This window comes from Arvicanthis niloticus, chromosome 15, assembly GCF_011762505.2.
Source record: "Arvicanthis niloticus isolate mArvNil1 chromosome 15, mArvNil1.pat.X, whole genome shotgun sequence".
NCBI classification, from domain to species: Eukaryota; Metazoa; Chordata; class Mammalia; order Rodentia; family Muridae; genus Arvicanthis; species Arvicanthis niloticus.
This window is the reverse complement of record NC_047672.1, coordinates 25,336,031-25,359,531: the sequence shown is the minus strand read 5'-3', so window position 1 is coordinate 25,359,531 and position 23,501 is coordinate 25,336,031. Positions and strand designations below refer to the sequence as shown.

At 46.8% G+C, this 23,501-nt stretch overlaps 1 protein-coding gene and 1 pseudogene across 4 annotated transcripts in view; one reads left to right on the top strand and one right to left on the bottom strand.

The window, feature by feature from the left end:
* Positions 1–23,501, bottom strand: part of Kiaa1549 (KIAA1549 ortholog) — a 131,056-nt gene that overhangs the window by 70,493 nt on the left and 37,062 nt on the right. For all 4 annotated transcript variants that reach the window (XM_076913533.1, XM_076913534.1, XM_076913531.1 and 1 more), the window contains exon 2: positions 852–3,632. In XM_076913533.1, coding sequence (XP_076769648.1) covers positions 852–3,632 — 2,781 coding nt within the window. The remainder of the gene's footprint in view (positions 1–851; positions 3,633–23,501) is intronic.
* LOC117721007 (cathepsin S-like) lies at positions 8,881–22,808 on the top strand (annotated as a pseudogene).

Here is a 23,501-nt window from a genome sequence, read left to right as displayed (position 1 = left end):
CTTTGCTTCATTAATATGGAGAGCCATCTAATCAATCCATCCATCCATCAATTAATCAATCAATTGATCCTTCTATGTTTGTCTAGATTCTCTTCCTGAAAGACAGATGCCAAGAAGAGAGAAGCCGATACACATGTGGCTGCAGACGACCTGATGCCTGTCAGGAACACTGTGGAAACACGGCTCTGCCAGTTATCAAGTGCTGAAGTGCAAGCGCACAACTGCTCTGTGATACAAAGAGCAGTTAAACACACTCAAAGAAAGGACGCCAAGTGCCATTAAAAGTACAATACACGTACAACCAAAAATTATACTATGCAACACCTGATAGCCAGAGATTTATGAAATAGCTTCTAATTATCTACAGAAGAAAATTATAAAACGGCCACATCATTAACTATCATAGATAGTGTGATTTCTAACTTAAAAGCTTATAATCGCCTTTTCAAGAGCCTGTAGAACCAACTGGTGTGATTGTTTTGTAAGAAAGAAAAGCATTCAGCCTACAGGAAACAGATAAATAAATCAAGCCTCTTCTACCTTATGATAATTACTAACTGATATGCAATCTTGTGTGGTCACTTCCTGGGTGCTATGTATTTCATACATTTAAATCTTTATAGTAACCTAATGGACCTAGTATCACTATGGTCCTCCTTTAACACTTGTGAGAGCAGATTAAAAGGCTGGGTAACTAGACAGCTAGCACGAGGCCAGCAGAGGAACTACGACCCACAGGTTATGTGAGACCAACACCTACTCTCATAACCACAACGGTGTCTTGTAATTCTGCACACAAACACCTCAGAGTTGTCCTCTACCTCAAAGAGGTGACTGGAAGCAGGCCTTACCAGTTGTGATCAAATAGACATCGGGAACTGTAATATCACACACATATGGCGGCTTGGCTGTGGCCAGTGCTGGTGTACCAACTGTGGCTTCAAGCGTGGAGGTGGTAACAGGACCGAGGGAGGGTTGGGGAGGGGGTACACTGTTCCCCTGAGGGTTCTGACTCATAGGCTCGCTGTTCAGAGCAGAGTCCACAGTATCACCAGGGGCTGTGCTGGTGTTGGGCATGCTTGGTTCCGGGGATGTACTTGGTTCTGGGGAAGTACTGGGTGGTAAATCTGTGGGTGTCAATGATGCGCCCGTGACTGGCTTTGTGGGCGGAGGTGAAGGGCTTACTTCAGAAACAAGTGATATGGAGGCGGACAGGTACGGGTCAGAGATCGATTCTGTGCTGGTTGGAATGACACTGGAAGATGTGGCTGAGACTGGTGTGTGATGGTCTGTCACATGCACACTGCCATCAGACGGTGTCAGAGTCAAGAATGGAGATGACCCAGTTAAAATGGGTGTCAAATGGAAAATAGTTGGCAGTGATGTCAGGTGAGTCCCAGCTGTGGAGATGCCCAGGGTGGGCTCCGAGCTGGAGGGAACCCGTGTGCTGACTGTGGGTTCATGGGGAATGGGTGAAAATTCAAAGGCAGAGGTAGTTTCAGAGAAAGATGAGGTAAGATGAACATCAGATTCTCTCAGTGAAACTCTCGATGCTTCGGCGGACTTGAGAGACTCAGCGGGGGAGCTTGAAAGTGGGGGCATCTCAGGGTGACTAGGAAGGACAGCAACTGTGTTCAAAAGAAGGTCTGTACTTGACCGTGGCTGAGATGGCTCTAGATTTGTGGGATTAAGAACAGAGAACTGAGGTGATTGCAAATTCATAGAGTTGGACAATGACAATGTCTCAGCCACAGTGGAAAAAGTGTGAGAAAAGAAGGTTGGTGGGTCACTTGACAACAAAGATGGGAAAGCAAGTGCGCCTGACCATGAAAAGGCCGGAGTGCTCAATTTCAGGGCTGGAGTGCTCAATTCCAGGGCCGGAGTGCTCAATTCCAGGGCCGGAGTTGAGTAAAAGCTGGATGTGTAATCCAAAAGACTTCCAGACTCGAGTTCCAGAGAGCTGGTAGGTGCTCGGTCAGAGAAAACTTTAGACTGTGCTGAGGGGACCAGACTGTAAGAGGAAAGAAAGCTTGGGTTTCCAGCTGTAAGGAATAGAGTGTTTTGATTTGCAGTCAAGGAGAAAGGTGAGTCAAAATAGGTGCTGGGGATGACAGAGGACAACAGATGGGTCACACTGGATGACATCACTAGATCATTGGTGACAGAGAAGCCAAAAGTCGAATCAAGTGAGCTTTGTGTGGAGAGGCGGCTGTGGGAAGGGTACACCTGGATCGTGGCAATGCCACTCACATCCGCCTCAGGTGACACATCTGTGCTGGCTTTCCACAGCCCCACAGATCTGGAAGAAAAGGAAACCACAGGTCTGGAAGGGAAAAGCGTATTAAATTCTTGAGGATCTTCAAGCTCAGAGAGGTCTGTGCTCTCGCTGGTCAATGGAGAAAGATGGGTTGCCTCTATTGAGGCAGTAGACAAAGTCTCAAGCCTAACCCCTGATCCCATCTCCTTCTCTGTGAGGCTCCTGGCCAGTCCTTGCTGAGATGATGAGACAACACAAGACACACACCTCGTGTGTGGTCTCAGGGAAGCCTCTGGGCTCAGGACATGAGGATGGTCAGTAAAACTAGGAACCATAGAGCTGTTCCATGATTCCCTGGCCTCACTCAAGAGGGAGGAGTTATCTGGAACACCAGGTAACTGGGTAGCAAAAGACACAGATGAAAGCGGGGTTGAAAATAAAGCGGAAGTCAGACTACTAAAAGCAGGGTTTGTGGGTGACGCAGTTACACTGGGGTGTGCTCTGAGAGCAGGGTTTGTGGGTGACGCGGTTACGCTGGGGTGTGCTCTGAGAGCGATGGCTTCCTCTAGATGTTCACTCCAAGCAGTGGTTTCATTAGGGTATCTGTCTGTGCTTGTGGCCAGGACACCCACTAGAGGCTGTGAGACCTCCCACAGGGGAACAGATGGCTGTTGAGTCATGTCATCGACTGATGGCTGAGACACTGAAATCCAGGAGCTGAAAAAGAGGTTTTCTGTGCCCTCTGTTACAGAAGCGACCGACTCTGGCAGAGGCTTGCTTGATAACTGGCTGTGAATTTCCGTAGGATGAAGCACCAAATTCCTAGTAGGAGTTGGAATGATGCCCTTGGACATAAGAAAAGCTGACCAAGAAGTGCCGAAATACGTGGACGGCTCCACATGTACAGTTGCCTGTTGTGCTGTGTTCTGACATCCGGACACCATTTCATCCTGAAAAGAAATGGTGGGTAGTGATGGGGTCGTGCCAGGCTCCGGCCTTTCCTGGGGCAGCTCCGGTAGGCTCGGTGTAATATACTGCATTGGGGAGACCACCCGTGAAGAGGTCCAGGGAGCGTCTGGCAAAAAGTTATCCATCTCCTCCTCATCAAGGGCCACCTCATTACTCGTCACAGATGCGATATTTGCCTCAAAGATACTGTGCTCCGCTGTACTTTGAGTCTGTTGTCTCTGGCTTAAAAGGGCTGTATCAAAAGCAATAGCAGACGGAGAGGAGAGGACAAGGACAGAGATGCTTGGCTGGGACCGGAGAACAGTCTCTGATAAGGCCACGTGTGCAGCACTGTGCATGATGCTTGTCTCTGGCAGGAGCTCCGAGGGGTGTAGAGAATGGCTGTGGTGTTCCAGGGAGAGTTCATCTAGTGAGGAAAGCAAAGTTGAATTAGCTGCCATGCAAAAAGTCAGAGAGCTAACACTTCGCTTCAGATGTAAAAAGTCACTCATTCAAAAAATACCCATTCACTAAGGCTGGAGAGATAGCTCTTGGATATCTGGCTGCTCTTGCAGATGGCCTGAGTTCAGTTCCCGGCACCCATGTGGCAACTCAAAACCTTCTGTAACTCCAGTTCCAGGTGGTCTAGCACCCACTTTTGACCTCTACAGATACCAAATACATAAAATAATGCAAAAAAAAATCATGCACATAAAATAAGATAAATACATTTTTAAAAAATTCACTCACTACAGTCACAATTTGCAGAAATTCTAGTTGGAAACTAGACAACGCCAAATGTTGGTATACATTCACAATAATGCTGTCGCATAATCTGTGCATTTTTACAAAACACACTTCTTATCCAGTTACAACCGTACAGAGAAGCTGCAACTAAAGATGAGCTGAAGGAAGGACCGCCCAGGGTCTGCACGTGACCGTGACCGCCATGGTGGAAATGACAGTTGGGAGTCAAAACAAAATTCTGTGAATCTATTTTGAGAACACACAGCCAGGCAGTGGTGGCGCACGCCTTTAATCCCAGCACTTGGGAGGCAGAGGCAGGCGAATTTCTGAGTTCGAGACCAGCCTGGTCTACACAGTGAGTTCTAGGACAGCCAGGGCTACACAGTGAAACCCTGTCTCAAAAAAACAAAACAAACAAACAAAAAAAGGCTCATGGATAGCATGCTTCTAGCTTCTGAAAGTCACAAACTCACAGCAGTTATAAACCGTGTAGATTACCACTCCCTTCTCTGTGGCATGACTTTAAACAAAATAAATCATAGGGATGTGGTTCAGTAGCGGAAACCAGTTGGAAGGCAGGAGGCCTTTGGTTTGCTCTCCAACACTGAAGAGGAACTACAAACTGCCAGATGTAAGACCTTGGAACTGAACCCAGATCCTCTGCAAGAGCAGCAAGTGCTCTTAATTTTTTTTTTTTTTCAAAAAAGCATGACAAAACTTTCACTGTGAAATCATTTCCTGTCTAAATGCTTTATATCTTTTTTCCCATCCTCCTTTTTTTTATTTTATTGGATATTTTATTTATTTACCTTTCAACTGTTATCCCCTCTCCCATCCCCCCCTGCAAGCCCCCCCTATCCCATCCCCCTCCCCTGCTTCTATGAGGGTGTTCCCCTACCCACCCACTCATTCCCCGCCTCCCCGACCTTGAATTCCCCTACACTGGGGCATCGAGCCTTCAGAGAACCAAGGGCCTCTCCTCCCATTGATACCCAACAAAGCCATCCACTGCTACAATGTGGCTGGAGCCATGGGTCCCTCTATGTTTTCTCCTTGGTTTGGTGATTTAGTCCCTGGGAGCTGGGGGGGGGGGGGGGTCTGGTTGGATGTTATTATTGTTCTTTCTACAAGGTTGCAAACCCCTTCAGCTCCTTCAGTCCTTTTTCTAACTCCTCCATTCAAGGACCCAGTTATGGACCCCATGCTCAGTCCAATGGTTGGCTGCAAGCATCCCTTCTGTATTTGTCAGGCTCTGGCAGAGCCTTTCAGGAGACAGCTATTCAGGCTCCTGTCAGCATGCACTTCTTGGCATCCACAATAGTGTCTGGGTTTGGTGACTGTATGTGGGATGGATCCCCAGGTGGGACAGTCTCTGGATGGCCTTTCCTTAATGCTTTATATCTTGTCACATACCAAGTACAGGCCAGTGAGTGACTATTCTCTATGGTAAAATAAATCAATAATAAATAAATAAGGACAACAACAAAAGAAAAACACCAGCATACATTTAAAAGGTTATGAACTCAGGTCTGGAGAGACAGCTCAGCTGTTAGGAGCACTAGCTGCTCTTCCAGAGGACTTACGATTGGTTCTCAGCACCCACATGGTGGCCCACAACAGTCTGTAATTCTAGTTCCAGAGGATCTGACTCCTCTTCAGACACATGTGTTAGAAAAACATACACACAGACACATCCACATAATAATTTCTTAAATAATAAAAACACTCTGCTATAACTTGCTTTAAAATGTAAGAGCCAAACAGGAGACAAGATCCCTTCAGAAACGAATCAGAAACATGTCTTTGTGTGAACCAGAGGATGCAAGAGATATAAAGCACAAGGAACATTGTTCAGTGGCTGATTTAAGACCCCAAATACATGACATAAATTACAATTAAAGGGAAGGGATGAGGAAAGGCAAAGTAACCAAAAAGACTAAAAATAAACCTAAAAGTCCCCAACTGAAAAAGCACAGCCACAAAAAAACTTCACACTGAGGCCTGAAAGGTGCTAACCTGGGAGGTTTTTTTCTCTCTGCCAAGCCCCAGGAGAGTCACCAGCTCCTAAGAGGCGGCAGCTGCAGTGCCAGAGGAAATTACCTCTGTAGTTAATTCAGGAAGAGGTTAGAAAGCCCAGGTGAGGCTCTCTCCACATAAAAGGCACCAGAGACTCTCATTTCAAGCCCTGGAGATCAGTTTCCAAGCTATAAAGCTTTAGATCACCCAAGAGTGAAAGGGTTTTTTCTCTTTGAGGATAGAGAAAGAAAGGGGCTGAAGAGTCACTGTTTCTCAGGCAGTGACATGGACGTGCAAATGACGCAGGGGCCTTGTGGACAAAGCAAACACTGCAATGTCCCAACTCTGACAGCTCGTCCCCCTAGGCCAGTATGGAGGCACTCTGTCCCCACACTACCTTCACTGGGCACTCACCTGGCCATGCTACATATTCCCAGCCCAGAAACTGCCCATGCAAGCCTGTTCACAGTGATGAAAAATCAGGTGCAGATTCACCCCACTGGCTGGCGGGCTGAGACTCATGCAGGCAAAACAAATGTGGCATTCTGAATACATTTTTAAGTCATTTTATTCTATCCCAGACTCTTTCCTAACTACAGCAGAACACTGTTGAATCATGAACTCTTCCAGCCAACTGGATCCCTTTAAGACCCCAGTCAATCCCCTCCTGTCACAAATGAGGCTTACAGGGTTTAAATTGGCTTGCTGACAATAACCCTACCTCCTGAGGATGGGGGTGGGGGTGGGCGTGGCCATGGTCCAAACTAGAAAAGCTGTTTCTAGTGTGGCCTCTTCACAAAATGTTTTACCTGGGGCCGGAGAGCAAGTGGGGCCAGAGGGAGCAGGGCCAGATTGAGAAGGAGAAGAGAAAGAGGGGGAAAAAATGTTTTACCTACAAAACCAGTCCATTTTAACAATGGTTGGAAAGCATGTCGAATTGTGTTGTTATGTTATAATTGAGCTGAAAGTACGTGATAAGTTTGGCTACTGGAATCTACACAAAGGCATCTGCCTGGTTTAACTAAGTCCCACTGGCAACCTCCAGGCCACAGGCCTGAGTGCTGCCAAGAAAGGTCATCCTCTCTCAGAGTTGGCCTGGAGGACAGCATCGTCACCCATCTCTAAAAGCTTTAATCCAAATGGAACTTCTTTGGTTTTTTGATTTTTTGGTTTTGTGTGTGTGTGTGTGTGTGTTGATAAATTGTTTAGTTCTCAAAACACGATGACTCATCTCAACTCACTGTGGACATTCAACCTACAAAACGAGACGAGCCCCAGTGGCTCTTCAGACTGGAAACACAAAGGCAGGCAGATGAAACCAATGACCAACTAGGCAAATGGTCACCAACTTTTCTCCTTCTAGTTCTGAGAGTCCTGAGGGGGGTTTTCAGTGCCTTCCCACACCCTGCATCCTTCCCCCTGACTTAGAAAGCAGTGCCTTCCTTCTTTCCCCAGCCCCAAATGCACCAATATCCTCTGCAAGGATACTCTGTCCTCCATGTCCTCCCAGATACCAGGTAGATAAGAAGTACCATTTGATACCGTGTGTGTGCATGAATATGTCAGTTACATGCATCATACAAAGAACACATGGCTACTCATGATCAGGTTTGATCCTGACCTTTGACGTCCCACTCCACAGCCCCTTACCCATTAGCCACACGAAGAATTATTTTGAATCCTTTATTTCTCATATCCTTGAAAACAGTAGTCCACCACAGAACTCACGTGTTCAAACCTTATCAATCGGGAATTAGATGGTGCATATTCCATCACGGCTCGCTTTCTTCATTCTATGTTGTTTCCAGGATTTTTTTTTTTTTTTTTTTTTTTTTTTTGCATGTACCCATGGCTCTTCAATTGATCTCAGCCAATACAGCAAGAAGTGATAGTAATTATAATTTTTAATTGTTTTTACTAAAGGTGAATTCTGCCACACACATATATAGTGTATCTGATCCCTCTACTGTGGAGGGAAAGTTGGACCACTGGCAACTAATATTATAAACATTTCTGGTGTGACTTTTTCTACCAATATTGTGTGTGTGTGTGTGTGTGTGTGTGTGTGTGTGTGTGTGTATGTAAAAATAGAATACTGAGTCTGGAGACATATCCATCTGGAAATCTGCCATGCAAACAAACATTATCTCAAAGTTTATGAGCCAATTTAAACTCCCAGTAGCATTATATGAAACCCTGGCTGTGGCTAATCCTCACTAGTACTGGGCATCCCTTGGTGTCCACATTTGTACCAACCTGGCTCTGTGAAATCTTAATTTTAATGTGTACTGCTTCCTGCCCACTGACTCAGACAGACTCCCCTCCCATCCACCAGCTGGTCATGCTGTCCCTTTCTGTGTCACGTGACCTCTACTACCTGTCCTTCAACTGGACTGTCCATCAATGTCTTCCTGATGTAAAGAGGTTCTTACTATATTTCAGAGTCTAACATCCTAAGTCAGATGTACTTCCTCTCAGTCTTTAAACAGCGCCATCTGGAAAAGGCACCTGCTGCTTAGCCTGATGACTTGACAAGCCCCAGACCCCAAAGATAGAAGAACTGACTTGAAAACTGTCCCCTGACCCCTGCATGCACACTGTGTGTCCTCTCTCCTCTGCATGAACACCGTGCGTCCTCTACAGGCACACTGTGTGTCCTCTCTCCTCTGCATGCACACCACAGCGTGTACACTGTGGCATGCACGTGCCTATAAACAAATTAATTAAATAAATAAGCTTTAAAAGATAGAAAGGTTTCAGAAGTTGTCACCTCTACTTAAAGGTGTGATGGTGCTTCTAAGCAACCTTTCAATGTTTCTAAAGTGTTCGCCTTTCACATTTAGTACTCAATGAGTCTCGGAGTGTACAGATGTGTCTGTGCACACACACTTAGGTGTGAATGAGGTACGAACATGGGTAAGACGGCCCCAGGCTAAGGTTCCGTAGGAACAGTCCATAGGCTTTCTTCAACTGGCTTGGAATGAAAGAAAGTGTGGGAGTCTGCCCCTGAACCAACATAACTCTCTACGTTACAGTGTTGCAAAGAGACGACGAGCCCCAGGGTGGGCTCTGGCATAATTCCTATTCTCCTTTTTCAAAGGAAAAGAGTTTACAGACACAGAGGGGCAGGGGTATGTAGGAGTGGAATAGGGACAAGACTGGAAATACAGTCCACTGAGGGACAGCGCTGCAGAGGAGGCCAGTGTCTGAAGAGGAGAAAGCAAGCTTCAAAACAAAAAACTCGCCTCAGAGTTAGGAGGTAGCTTAGTAAGAATGAGGACTGCAGTGAGCTGAATCTCTAGAACCCACATAAAAAGCCAAGTACACTGCTGTACGTTTATAATCACACCACTGGGGAAGCAGAAAGATGCGGGCTGATCCCTGGGCTCACTGGCCAGCCAGCTTAGACTACGTGGAGAGCCCCAAGCCAACAAGAAACCTTGTCTCAAAAAACAAAACAACAACAAACAAACAAACAAAAAGTGGGCAGTGCCTGAGACGCACCTGGAACACAAAGGTGAGCATCCGAGTAAGATCGTAAAGCAACAGGAAGCCACGGAAGACCATGATCAGAATCATGGGTGTTGAAGTCCATTTCCCCTGCTGCTGGGTGAAGAGCGGGAGCTAAGGAGGATAGAGGAGATTCCCTTGGGCAGCCACAGTGGCTGAGCTTGAGCTGACTTAGATGCATGTAAAACTTCGACTACCAAGGTGACCACCAACAGCTATGTCTGGCCATGTTTCAGGACACGGCTACTCAGACTATGTGAAACCCCATTCAGTCTGGCACTGCCATTCACAAGGATCCCAGGGGATTTGAATGCCCATTAAAGTCTGAGGAACCTGAGCTTATTCTAAGGAAACCCCTGTAGTGACATCTAGTATGCAAATAGGCACAGGGGACCTGGGATAAATCTGCCAAAGTGAAGAAAAGCCAGAGAGGTGGGGATACCAAAAAGTGAGATGACAAAGCAAAATCAACACAGAGAGAGGTCACCCCAGGGGTCAAGACAGAAAGGCTGGACACCCCAAGAGGCCAAGGGTGGCTTCCAAGAATTGAAGGGAGGGATTTTCTGTAGATAACTTTTCTCAGAGTTTAGCCATGTTGGAGCAGAGAGAGAGAGACTAGATACATCTGGAGGGGCCCCAAGAGGTCATTTGGTTCTTAGAGCCATAAAAGCTAATCAAAAGAAAACATCAACCAAAATCAGAGATGTTCCATAAAAGACCAACTCCTTAAAAATGTCAAGGCCATAAAAGGCAAGGAAGAAGTCCAGGGAGATGGTGCAGCTTAAGTGCTTGCTGCGAAAGATTGGCGGCCTAAGCTGAGCCCCAGAACCACAGCAGGAGCTGGATATGGTGGAGTGAGTCTACAATCCCAGCAGTCCAACCGGGATGGGAGGAAGAGGGAGCAGCAGCAGCCAGAAGCTCACAGGACAGCAACCCTGAAGTGTGCAGCACCACAGAAACAAGAGAAGCCAGAGTCAACAGGGAGGGAGGAGAGAACCAGCTCCCAAATGTTGTCCTCTGACCTCCACGCAGATGCCACAGTATGCACATGCCCACACATGGACACAAAACTCATTAACTTTTTTTTATTGATTCTCTGTGAATTTGATCATGAACATCATGATCCCCAATCCCACTCATCTCCCCATCCCATCATATCTGCCCTCCACCCTGGCAACCTCCCCTCAAAAGAAAACAAAAACCATCTCGCCAAGGAGGCTGTAGTGTGTCACACAGTACACCCTTTTACCCAGACAGCCGTACTTACAAATGTTCATTACAATGAGTCATTGGTCTGGTTCGAAGCCTCTGGCTTCTGCCGTACTATCAATACTGGATCCTCATGGGACTCCTCTCAGATATCATGTTGTTGCCCTGTGTCACAGAGATCCTGCAGCTTTGAATCTACAGAACCAGCCTCTTCATGTGCTCCAGCAGTTCATAGATAGGGCAGATGTTGGGGTGAGGCAACTCAGAGCCCCGAATCTGGCCTGAGCAGAAGCAGAGCTGGTCAGCCTGCCAGCTCTCCCGTGCCCCACCACCACCAGCACCACCAGGGCTCTACTGTGCTGCCCAGATAAGACACCATTCTCCAGAGTGCTTTAGCTATTAAAGGATGGAGCCAGCTCACCTGCCTGGTACAATAGTCCCTTGCCCACGCCAACACATGGCAGGAGAGGAATGGGGCCATCTCTCCATCACTGGAGCCCTGCCAATAAGGCCAGCTCTGTGCTGCCCAGGAAAGGAGTGTATCATCCCCATCCCTGCCCCACCCCCACCCCCAAGTGCTGTAGCTGACAAGGGGTGGGGCTAGCTCTCCCCCTCTCTTAGGTGATGAAGCAGGGGCATTTCTTTCTCAACCACCACATGGCAGAAGAGGGGCAGAGCCAGCTCTCCTGTACCCATGCTACCAGACCCAGATCTCCTAGCTACCCAGGCAAGGGGAGAAGCCAGCTCTCCCCAGTGTGATGTCAAGAGAGGGGCAGGACCAGCTCAGCACAGTGCTCAGATTTCAACATGGCCTCCGGTGGCAGTCCAGACCAGGGACTTCTACATGGTCTTTGGTAGTAACGTGGACCTGGGACATCAACACAGACCCTGCTGCAGAAGGACCATAAGCAGGACCAGACATGGCCTGAGCAGCAGCTTAGGCCTCAGACATCACCATGGCCTTAGGTGGTTGCATGTGCTCCTTATATCTGCCTGTTCCTCACTGCCTATGTCTCCAGTTCTTTGCTTTCTCTCCCCTCTCTCCACCAGGTACTCCATCTTTCCCATCTCCCCATCACATATTCACCCGTCATACTGGCACCCACCGTAGCAAGTGCTTGGGTGTCTTTCTTTCAGCTGCCCTGCGTCTTTTTTTTTTTTTTTTTTTTTTTTTTTTAAGACAAGGAAGGACTGAAGACCTGTCACAGATGTGAGAAGACTAAGAAGGTGTGGTAAACCCTTATAAGGTAGGATTCTGGACTGAATTCCAGAGGTGAGAGACTGGTGAACCCAAGAAGTATGTGGTTAACTTCATGACGCTATCCCAAGGGTAATTTCTCCGTTTCAAATCTTTTAGGATCACGCACAATGCTCATATGCTGAATTACCACACAGGAACTGTGTGTTGATCTACTTTTGTATGTTTCTGAAATTTAAGATTTATAGAGGTGTATGTGTGAGAGAGAGGGGGGGAGGAGAGAGAGAGAGAGAGAGAGAGAGAGAGAGAGAGAGAGAGAGAGAGAGAGAGAGAGCGCAGAAGAGGGCATCCTATCCCCTGGAGCTGTACTTACAAGCAGTTATGAGCTCCCACCATGGAGACTGGGAATGAACCTCAGGTGCTGTGGGAGAGCAGTGCAAGCACTTTTACCTGCTGAGCCATCTCCCCAGCCCCCTGGAATTCTTTCAAAATGAGAACTAAAATAACTCATTTCTGTTTGTCAGGTTAGGCATGGGCTCAGGGAGCATGTGTATGAGAGGAGAGTGGGGTTGGGGCTGGGTCTGTATGTGATGTTTTAGAACCTGTCTCTTGAATCAACACCATGGATAATTCAAGGTTTATTTATTATTTTTATGAGTACATTGTAACTGTCTTCAGACACACATCAGAAGAGGGCATCTGATCCCATTACAGATGGCTGTGAGCCACCGTGTGGTTGCTGCAAATTGAACTCAGGACCTTTGGAATAGCAGTCAGTGCTCGTAACTGCTGAGCCATCTCTCCAGTCCATCCACAGATAATTCAGATGCAACTGCAGCAGCACTGATGATACAACCCAGGAGAAGACACTGAAGATGGAGAGAATGAGGAATGAACACAGGTAAGCTAGAAACACAAACGGAAACCAGAAGGGAACAGAGACCAGAGACACACAGCGGCTGACTAGTGAGACTGACAGAGGTCCCCCCTCTGCATGTCTTCCTTATGCATTTGGGCTGTCGTCCACTGTGAAGAGGATGTGGAAGGAAGATACACACAGTGTAGGGAAGAGGGGAAGGGGCAAAGGGACCTGGCGGGTGGAGGAGAGCACTGGCCACAGACACCAAGTAATCAGCAGACACTCTGCCCCCACCCAGAAGGTAGGTTTTCAAGTTAGGAACACTCCTGCTCCCATATCCGTGTTCCTGGCCACAACTGGGTGTGGGAACTCTATGAGCAGCCAGTGCAATGCCAGTGTGATGCATGTTCCACAGAAAAGACTCTGCCTCTGTAACGTAATGTGCATCCCCAGGACTTTACATTCACAACCACTTAAACTCTCCTTCTGAAACCCACCTGTCTTCCTTGGCTAAGTTATACTCTTCATTAAAATACCTGGACCACCCCGCTCACCTCTGAGCCCTGACTCAAAAAGAAAGCATTACACTGAAAAGAAACTGCTGGACACCCGGGCCTTCTGCCTCCAGGTTCATCTGGGTCCACCTCCAGCCCTTCAAGCCATGCCCATAATAAGCTCAATTTCCTTTCCTGGGTCACAATTCACTTGTCTAGTTATATGATGTAGGGTTCCTGGACATCACCATCTGAAAAATGAGTGCTGAGGCTTTCCTATGCGTGTAGGGCTGAAATGTGGCCCTTCCTGTATACAAGACTGTCTCAGTCAAGAGCAAGGGAAGACTGTCGGCAGAGGCAGGAAGTGACTCCACATAAAGACTTTAGACAGAATTCACTAGAAGACTCAAGTTCAGAATTCAAGTCCAAGTCTGTAGAGACTAGATAGCTGGGGTCTTGAGCAGTGAGTGTCCTTGGTAAGACCTTAGCTAGATCTGTCTGCAGGGCTGCTTCAGCCCTCTCTGCATGCTCAGCTCCACGGCTCCACTTCTCTCTTAAGCCCAGCAACCCCAGATGAGAGAAGATCCAATGGGCCAAGCCTAGGTCACATGCCATGTTGTCCCATCAATCCCCTGATCCTCTAGACTGTCATATGATAAGTATTCTCCAGATTTAAAAAGGAGAGTTCCCCACTAAATGACAAGTGGCCTCTCTGTCAGCCCTTGAGGAAACTTTAACTGTAGCTGGAAAAAAATCCAGCCAATAAAAAGCAGAGCTCTTCAGCTCTGATACATACGACCTAAGCATTCAGGGAGCTGAAGGGCCAAAGTCTTCAGCACACCCCAGAGAACAAAGCAGTGTCCTCTCCTGCTCTCTGGTTCTCTAGGACTAATTCCTATTGGTTGCTCCCACTTCCTCCTCTGGCAATGGGGGCCCAGATAAACAACCAGTGGCATCCCTGGAGCATCAAGGGAACTTGAGAAAAATTTAGAAAACTATAACCACAGGCCAACACCACCACAATAAATGGCATTGTGAAGCTTCCTAACAATTCATGTTATTACAGTCAAAACATCAGCACGGGACTTGTGATGGGATTTGGGGACTCTTTCTTTTCAAGATTCTATTTGATGAGATAAGGATATTAAAATGCTGGCTTAATTCAAGGTGTATTTAGTGGACGATGTCACATGGACGATGTCACAGCTGGCTTCAGTTTTTACTCTTTTCCTAAATAAGATATGATCCTTCCTTACCAACCTGGAGAGCAAGACCATCAGCACTTGGAACAACCAAAACAAGCTAAATACTCAATTCACCAGGAACAAAGGGGAAAACATCCTTCTGCCGGCCATCTGTTCCTAAAACAATTTAATTCAAAACAGTCCTATAACAGCAGGGAAAAGGACACCACCCGCTTCAAGATAATCTTGTCTCCAATTACACTCGGAGCTGGATGGCACACGACGTCCCATGACTAAGCATGAAGAGGCACTTTCCCTCCCAGACCAGGGGCAGCAGCACTCAAGTCCACACTAACCAGACAGGGCCTGGGGCAGAGAACGGAGAGTCAGCCTCCCTTGCTGGGTGGGTTTAATTCCAACAAAGGCTAACAGTTTATGCTGCAGGCTTAATACCCTAATTCAGGTCCAAGCTAAGCTTTTCTTTGATATCAAGAAAGCTAGAAGCTTAGACAAGAGAAGGGTCAGTCTGGCTGGAGGCCCCAGCAGGGACAAAGGGGAACATGCACAATGTTGGATGTGTTTCTGTGACAAAGAGCAGTGGCTCCATTCAGTTGGGAAGGATGCTAAAGAAGTTGGCTCAGGAGTGTGAGAATGTCAGCAGACAACGGGGAGCCGCTGGGTAGTGTTGAGCAGTGCAGCCTTTTTAACATCACTGTCCTGCATAAAAATCACCCTGGCAGAGGGAGGAGAAGCAAAGCAGGCTCCGTCCTTCACACAGATACACTGGGCACCAGACAGGGGGTGTAATCAGGAGGGAGAGGAGACTGGGGGCAGATTTGAGAATCAGAGGAAGCAAAGTTAAACAGGACATAAAGCTTTAGAGCCTGGTGGAGTCTGTGAGGCGTGGGAATAGGTGAAGGTGATCTAAGGCAGGGCAGGAGGCTCAGACATAAGGGCAGGAGTTCAAGGACAGCTTGGGCCACACAGCAAGATCACATCTCAAAAAAGAAAAAGTCACCATTGCCAGCTCCCACTAGACAACTCCTCTGAGTGTCTCAAAAGCCCCACCCCTCCTCCAGGGGGCCGGGGCTCACTAACTCAGTTCACAGTTAGGTACTTTCAGCCCTGGTAGTCCCCGACTCTCTTCTCCCTACCACCAATGCACCGCTGCGTCCTGAGGATGACCTGCTCAGAATTCAGCCTTCTAGAGTCCACAGGAGATGGGCATCCAGGGCACTGAGTGAAACAGGTCGGTCTTCCAAGACCCAGACATAACCTTGTTTCCTCCCTCATTCTGAATGTGGCTGTAAAGCAGGGAGAAGTCTGTGGGGACAGGGGAAGGGAGAGGGATCTGGTTGAAACCCTTAGTTGTAGAATCAGGAATTCCAGCACAGTTAGCATCTACTATGAAGGCTGTCTACATTGAGCAGTATTTCTTTTAAAGAGATCATATCTAATAGAATAAATACTCAGGCATGGCGGCACACCTTTAATCTCAGTACTGGATGCAGAGGTAGGCAGATCTCTGTAAGAGGCCAGCCTAGTCTACTAGTGAGTCCTAAGACCACCAGGGCTATGTAGAGAGACTATGTCTCAAAAAGCAAATAAAAGGCAAAAAACAGACAGACAGACAGACAGACAGACAGACAGACAGACAGAGACAGAGACCTTAAACAGTAATTAACCATGACTAGGCCTACCCATACTCACACTTTTGCTTATTCTGTCTATAAACCTGTAATTTTCTAGGAATCGCATAAGAAACCCTACTTACAATGAAAGGCACGTTTTAACTGCCTTCTGTAACTCTTGGTATCTGTGGTTGTGTTTTATCTAATTATGATGTCATCCAAAGCACCCCCCAGAACCCTCTATAATCTAGATTATCAAAGAGGGGAAGGGGGGGCCTCTCGGAACTCTGGTGAACAATGTGTAGTGGCTTGAATAAAAATGGCCCCCATAGGGACATATACTTGAATGCTTAGTCAGCAGAGTGTCACTGTTTGAAAGGATTAGAAGGATTAAGAGGTGTGGCCTTGTTGAAGGAAGTGTGTCACTGAAAGATGAGTTTTGAGGTTCAAAAACCCATGGCAAGTCCAGAGTCTCTCTTGGCTTGTGAGCAGGTTGTAACTCCCAGCTACTGCTCCAGCACCATGTACTCACCCTACCATGATGAAAAATACTACTTTTGAAACCATGAGCAAGGCCCCAATTAAATGCTTTCCCTTACGATAGTTGCCTTGGTGATGGTGTCTCTTCATAGTAATATAACAGTGACTAAAACACAGTGAAATTTCAAAAGTCCAATACACAGCAGGGCATACTATCAAACAGCCTTGAGCCCAGCACTGGGTAGGCAGACCAAGACTGATGTCTGTACGTACATTCAAGGCTAGCCTGTGTACATATGTTGTGCCAGGAAGAGTTCATGAAGCCCAGAACCCCAAAAGACCACCAAGGAGCCAATTTCGATGCAATTGCATCTTTATTATAAGCTTGAAGTTGGGCTCTCCGCCAACCCTGACACAGCAGGACTGGAAGGTGGGGCACCCCTGAGCCTTCATCAGGATAAGGTTTTATAGGACATGGCAAGCAAGCAAGGGGGGTTAGGCCAACAGGTGGGTGCTTTGAAGCAAAACCATGAACAACCATAAACGATCTGAAAGTACATCTGAAACAGTCAGACTATCTTTGATTGACTGTTGCTAGGAAGTAGACAGGGAGTAACTCTAGAGTATGGGCCAAACACAAGCCATTGGGGTCCTTCCTGGTACTTGGGTATAGCTTGGGTTCAGCTGCAGGTCAAATTTTTAGGCTCTTTTTCTTTTAAAATGGAGGCCAATCTCAAGATGACTTCTGGGCCAGCCATGGCTACAAGATGAGATCTTGTCTAAAAAAAAAAAAAAAAAAAAAAAAAAAAAAAAAAACCCACCCAGGACTGGAGAGATGGCTCAACAGTTAAGCAGTGGCTGCTCTTCCAGAGGACTCAGGTTTGATTCCCAGCATCCACATGGTGGCTCACAACTATTTGTAACTCCAGTCTCTGGGAATCTAATGCCCCCTTCTGACCTCTACAGGTACTGCAGATCATAATACAGGGACATACATGTAGGCAAAACATACATTAAAAAATAAAAATAAGTAAATAAATCATTTTTATAAACTTAGAAGCGGAAAGTTGTATACTACACAGACACCACCAGGCCAATGAGAGACAGGTCCTCTGAGAAGCCACACCCAAGTGCCCATGCACATCAACCTGTCTTATAGACTAGCCAGGAAACTATGATCCACACTAAACATCTTTTAAGTAAATTCCAGCTCTGCCTCGTAGTGGCTCATCCTGAAGTTTTTTTTTCTCCTCCAAAGCCAAGGATCCAGCTTTACTGGACTGAGGCACCTAAAAGAGGAAGGCAGCTCCTCCTGATGCTGGTGGTAGTTCACGGATGTGTCTCCTGCTGCAAGGCTGTGACCACTAAGAAACGGAAGACCCCCTCAGCACCTGTAACAGGCTTTGAGGGAGCTTCTACTGTGGGGTCAAAAAGCCCAAGTTAAAAAAAAAAAAAGTGGAGGCATCTCCATCATAAGAATCCCCCACCTCGTTCAGACAGTCGCTAGAGGTAAGTGACACCCTCCACAGTACCACAACCTCTGGGAGTGCAGGCAAAAGATGCTAGGCTAGAAAACCATGCCTGCCCCACTCTCAGTCAGAGGTGTAAACTCCAGGACACGAATATCAGCTGAGGCGTAGTCTCTCCCCAGAAGCCATATCCACGCTAAATTCAGTACTCTCCTATCTACTCTAATTCATCTAGAATTTTAATCTGCAGGTCTGATTGATGTATTTCTGTATCTCTGTTTTATCTAAAAGAAACAAATTGTCTCAGGCTATCCTGTTCTTAAAATCTTTCGCCGGTTCTGAACAGCCTTCCGAAAGCTCAAGGCTCTGGCACCAGATGTGATTGGACACATCTTTCATTGTAGCGCCAGGACGGTGATAGAGGCTGGAGGATCAGAAGTTCAAAGCCAGCCTGGGCTACATGAAACTCTGTGTTAATTTTCCAACTCCTCCCCCCAAAATTACAAAGTGAAAATCCAAAGCCCTCAAATGATGGCGGCGAGGCTCCATCTCCTACCTGATCCTGTTGGGAGCATGCCCCAGGGTGGCCTCCACTCCAGCTGCTCTGTGCATTGCTTTTTCTGATGCTGATTCCACTACCAGACCCTCCTAATCTCAACTCTTGTCCCACCCAGCTTCCCTTCTTCTGTTTTCCCTGGACCCTTGTGTCTGTGATTTTCTTGTCAAACTTAAGTTGCACCCTTGGCAGGCATTGTGGTACAAGACTTTAATCCCAGCGCTGGGAGGCAGAACAATTCAAGCCCAGCCTGGTCTACACAGTGAATTCCAGGCCAGCAAGAGTTGGAACTCACAACACAATGAAATCATTTCTCAAAAATCAAACACACACTGGACTCTTGATTTACTCCTCTGCCTGCCTTCAGCAGGCAGACTGACTCTAAGCAATCTGAAGGGACAGGATGAGGAGCCAGAAAGACAGTGGGAGGCAGCTCCAGCAAGACAGGATAGCATGTGTGTGGATAGAAGCAAATTAGGTAAAGGTGAGAAAAATTGGGGTGCTTGACTGCCCTGCCTCAGAGGAGTACTAAATCAGAGCCCGGGTGGGAAAACCCTTCACAGATGTGAAATGGCTGCTAAGGACACATGGCCAGAGGAGAACCCAAGGCTTGCGAGGTGTGTGGCTAGAAATGTGTTCTGAGAGAGCAATTTGGGACAATGAACCATGTGCTGATTGTTTTTCTCACCGCTGTCAACTTAAGGAAAAGTTTATTTTAGCTCACAGCTCCCGATTATGGTCTACGATGGCAGGGAAGTAACAGGAACTATATTCACAGTCAGGAAGCAGAGAGAGGTGAATGTGGGTGCTCATCTCTCTTCCCCTTTTCTTCAGTCTGGGATCCCAGCTACAGAACTGTGCTTCCCATGTTGATGGTGAGTCTTCTCACCTTAATTAACCCCATTTAAAAAAAAAAAAAAAGTGTCACAGACCTGTTCAGAGATTTATTTCCATGGTGTAGCTGTTTCAATGAGAATGGTTCATATGCTTGAATTCTTAGTCCCCATTTGGTGGACCTGTTTAGGAAGGGTTAGTTGGTATGGCCTTGTTGGAGGAAGAGTGTCACCAGGCATGAGATTTGAGGCTTCAAAAGATTAATGCCATTCCCTGTGTGGTCTCAGCTTCCTGATTGTGGATTGAGAGGTGAGCTCCGAGCTGCCACTCCAGCTGCCATGCCTCTGCTCCTCCATCAGAGACTTTAACCCTCTGGAATCTTAAGCTCGATAAAACTCTTTCTTTTATAAACTGCCTTGGCTCATCAGAGCAACAGAAAAGTAAGCCACACACACGATAACTATAGATCCTATCCAGTCAACAATCAAGATTTACCATCAGAGATTCGCAGTTAACAGCAAAAAGACAATGAGGCCATGTAACGGCCGAGCTGCCCCAGGTTGGGCAGCCAAACTGTAACGGCCCGCTCTGTTCCGCAGGTCAGGGTCTAGCGAGAGAGAGTGTGGGGCAAGAGACTCGAAGAATGGAGACAAGACAAAGGGTCTGATCAAGTCTCAAGTCTCGTTTATTGTGTCTCTCTCCTTTATTGTCTCTCTGTCTCCCGTATTCTCCTATATTGAAGGGAAATCTGGGGTATTTATATGCTTTTACCATGTGTCTTGCAGGTGTGGATATGACATAAACCTTACAGGCGTCTATAGCGTGGATAGCACCGTGCACCATGCGCCTTGCAGGCATGTATGGCGTGGAGAGCATGTGAACTGCATGCCTTGCAGGCATGGATACCACGTGCACCTTACAGCTGGGGGCAGTAAACAGCAAAACAAAATATGTGGGATATCAGAGTGTGCTTCAGCTGTTGTAGGCTATTGAAAAACAAGTCTCACGTCAGGGTATATGGCTTGAGATGGCTGCAAAGCTGATAGCCGCTTTCTGCTAAAAGTCAGCTCCCAACAAGGCCAAAGAGGGTAAAACTTGCAACTTGTAATAATGCTCACTTGAGGGCGCTCTGCAGTAATCATATTACGGTGGTATAAAAATTTGTGTTCCCCCCCCCCAAATCTGTGTTGAAACCTGTGGTGGTTTGAATATGCCTGGCCAGGGGAGTGGTACTATTAGGAAGGGTGGCCTTGTTGGAGTAGGTGTGGCCTTGTTGGAGGAAGTGTGTCACTGTGGGGGTAAGGCTTTGAGAGAGCTTCCTCCTAGCTGCCTGAGCATGCCAGTCTTCTCCTGGTGGCCTTCAGATCAAGATGTAGAACTCTCAGCAACTTCTCCAGCACCGTGTCTGCCTGGATGCTGCCATGATTCCCAGCTTGAGGATAATGGACTGAACCTCTGAATGTATAAGCCAGCCCTAACTAAATGTCCTTTATAAGACTTGCCTTGATCATGGGGTCTCTTCACAGCAATGGAAACACTAAGTGAGACAAAATCCTTCCCCAAAGGTCAGTGAATTTAAGGAACTGAGATCTTAGAAAGCTACTAGAGTAGAAACCATAAGGATTAGTGTCCTTGTAAATATGCCACCTTTTCCCCCATGTGGCCATACATACCCTTGCCACACCCACTCTACTGCACCTCAAACCTAGACTCGCCAGCAACCAGAATGGTGAGCAATAAATTTCTACTGTTTATTAAGTTAATACCTAGTCCAAGGTATTTTGTTACAGCAGCACAGAGTAGGTCCCGCACCAAATCAAGTGTTATTTGCATATACTGCTCGGGTTCAATACAGCTAAGCACACAAACTATTCTCATCCTTACTTAATTTATTCCCAGTCACCGCAACCTTCCCAAACCCCCTCTTTCTGCCTGCTTACTGGTATGAAGAGCCTACTGATTAACAATTATCCATAACATTAACTCTCTAAGCATCAACAATATGGTTTATTGGAAGGCTCTCTGGGACTCCAGAATGAAGAGCAACACAAAGTTGATATAAATACTAACTAGCCAGATGGAAAGTATACATAAGCCAAAAGCAATCTTCCAACGCTGAAGGACACAGCAGAGTTCAGTGTGTGTTTGAACTTACAGTAAAATGTTTAAATTTTTACACATCCGTTGTGTATTTAAATTTTCTATTGTCAAATAAACATAAACAAAAGCTGAAGAAAAAACCCTAGGCTCTCTTGCCCAGGAGTTAGACCCAAAAAAAGCTGACCATGGTAGCCTACACTTATCATCCCAATGCTGGAGAGGCTGAGACAAAGGATCCATGAAGTTCACTAGCCAGTCAGTCTGGCCTACTTGGGGAGCCCCAGGCCAGGGACAGATACTGCCTCAAGAAACAAGGTAGGCAGGTCCTGAGGACCAAGACACCTGAGGCTGATCTCTAACCGTTATGTGCAGAGGAACACACATGCTTATGCACAAGAAACAAGAACACACGGAAATTCCACACATCATTATTAACCTCAAGAAATACTTTTATACGGCATCTGTCTTCCTTTTGGGGGTCATATGGAAGTTTGCACATGTTCAGTGTGCATAATCAGTGAATTCAAAATGTCTGCTATGACCTGATGCTCTCCCCACCAGGGCAGGTCCTTGCCTGGAGAATGTTTGCTTTCCAATTGTCTGAGAGAGGAGGCCTCAGTGGGGGAGGGAGCCCTTCCTAGCTGAGGCGAAGCTGTCTTCTGCACAGCGGAAGCCATACTGATTCCAGACCGATTCTCCTCTGTTTCAGGGTTCTTGTGGCTGGGCTTCCAGTGCCGTGGGAGCCCTTGAAGGGCAGCTGAAGCTGAAAACAGGGAAGCTGGTGTTCCTCAGCGCTCAGAACCTGGTGGATTGCTCAAGCAAAGAAAAGTACGGGAATGAAGGCTGCGGGGGTGGCTTCATGGCTGAAGCGTTCCAGTACATCACCGATAACAATAAAGGAGGCAGGCATCGAGTCAGAAGCTTCCTATCCCTACAAAGCTGAGGCCGAAAACTGTCACTCAAAAAATCGAGCTGCCACGTGTTCAAGGTGCATTGAGCTCCTCCCCACCCCCTTCGGGGACTAAGAAGCCCTGAAAGAAGCAGTGGCCACTAAAGGGCCTGTCTCTGTGGGCATCGACGCCAGCCATTCCTCCTTCATCCTCCACAGACGTGGTGTCTACGACGACCTCTCCTGTACTGAGAGCCTGAATCATGGTGTTCTCGTGGTTGGCTATGGGACTCTTGATGGGAAAGGCTACTGGCTTGTGAAAAACAGTTGGGGCCTTCACTTTGGTGACCAAGGGTATATTTGGGTGGCAAGAAATAATAAAAATCACTGTGGGATTGCTAGCTATTACTCTTACCCAGAAATCTAAACCAGTTCTTCTTTTCCTAACGAGTCGCAAAGATAGAATATACTCTAACTTAATTTCGCCCGCTCTGTCCCAAGGAACCAAGTGTGTCGTGATCAATGCGTAGTTACTGGACTAACTGGGTTATAGGTTATATATCCTGTTTGCTTTATCACCTTTACCTCTCTCTGAAAAGTCCGTACACAAGCATGTACTGTAGATGCAGCTCTGTCAGCGTCTGTCCCCAGGATATCCTTTCTGTACTTACACCCCGTTGTCTAATGTTTTCCAATAACTATTTGTAACATGACAGCCCCAAAGTGCTTAATAAAATCTGTCATTTTAAATCTCAAAAAAAGAGAAAAGAAATATTTTTATATTTCTAGTTCAGTTATCATCATCACATCTGACAAAATTAAAAAGAATCCCTAATGTCCCTGTGTCCCTTGATGGCCTTGAGATACTTTCGCATAGTTGCTTTTCTCATTTCAAGTCCTGAGCAAGAAACACACTGCTTTGGTTCACATGTCTCCTAAGTGTCTTACACATTATTAAGTTTTCCTCTCCTTTCTCTTTGAAGCTCTCAGTAGTTCATTATTAAAGAAAGCAGGCCATCTGTCCCTGCAGACAGCCCACACTCTGTCTGGCTCACTATATTCTTGTGGTGTCATTTAAAGTTCTTCTACCCCACATTTCCTGAACTGTTGGATGAATCAA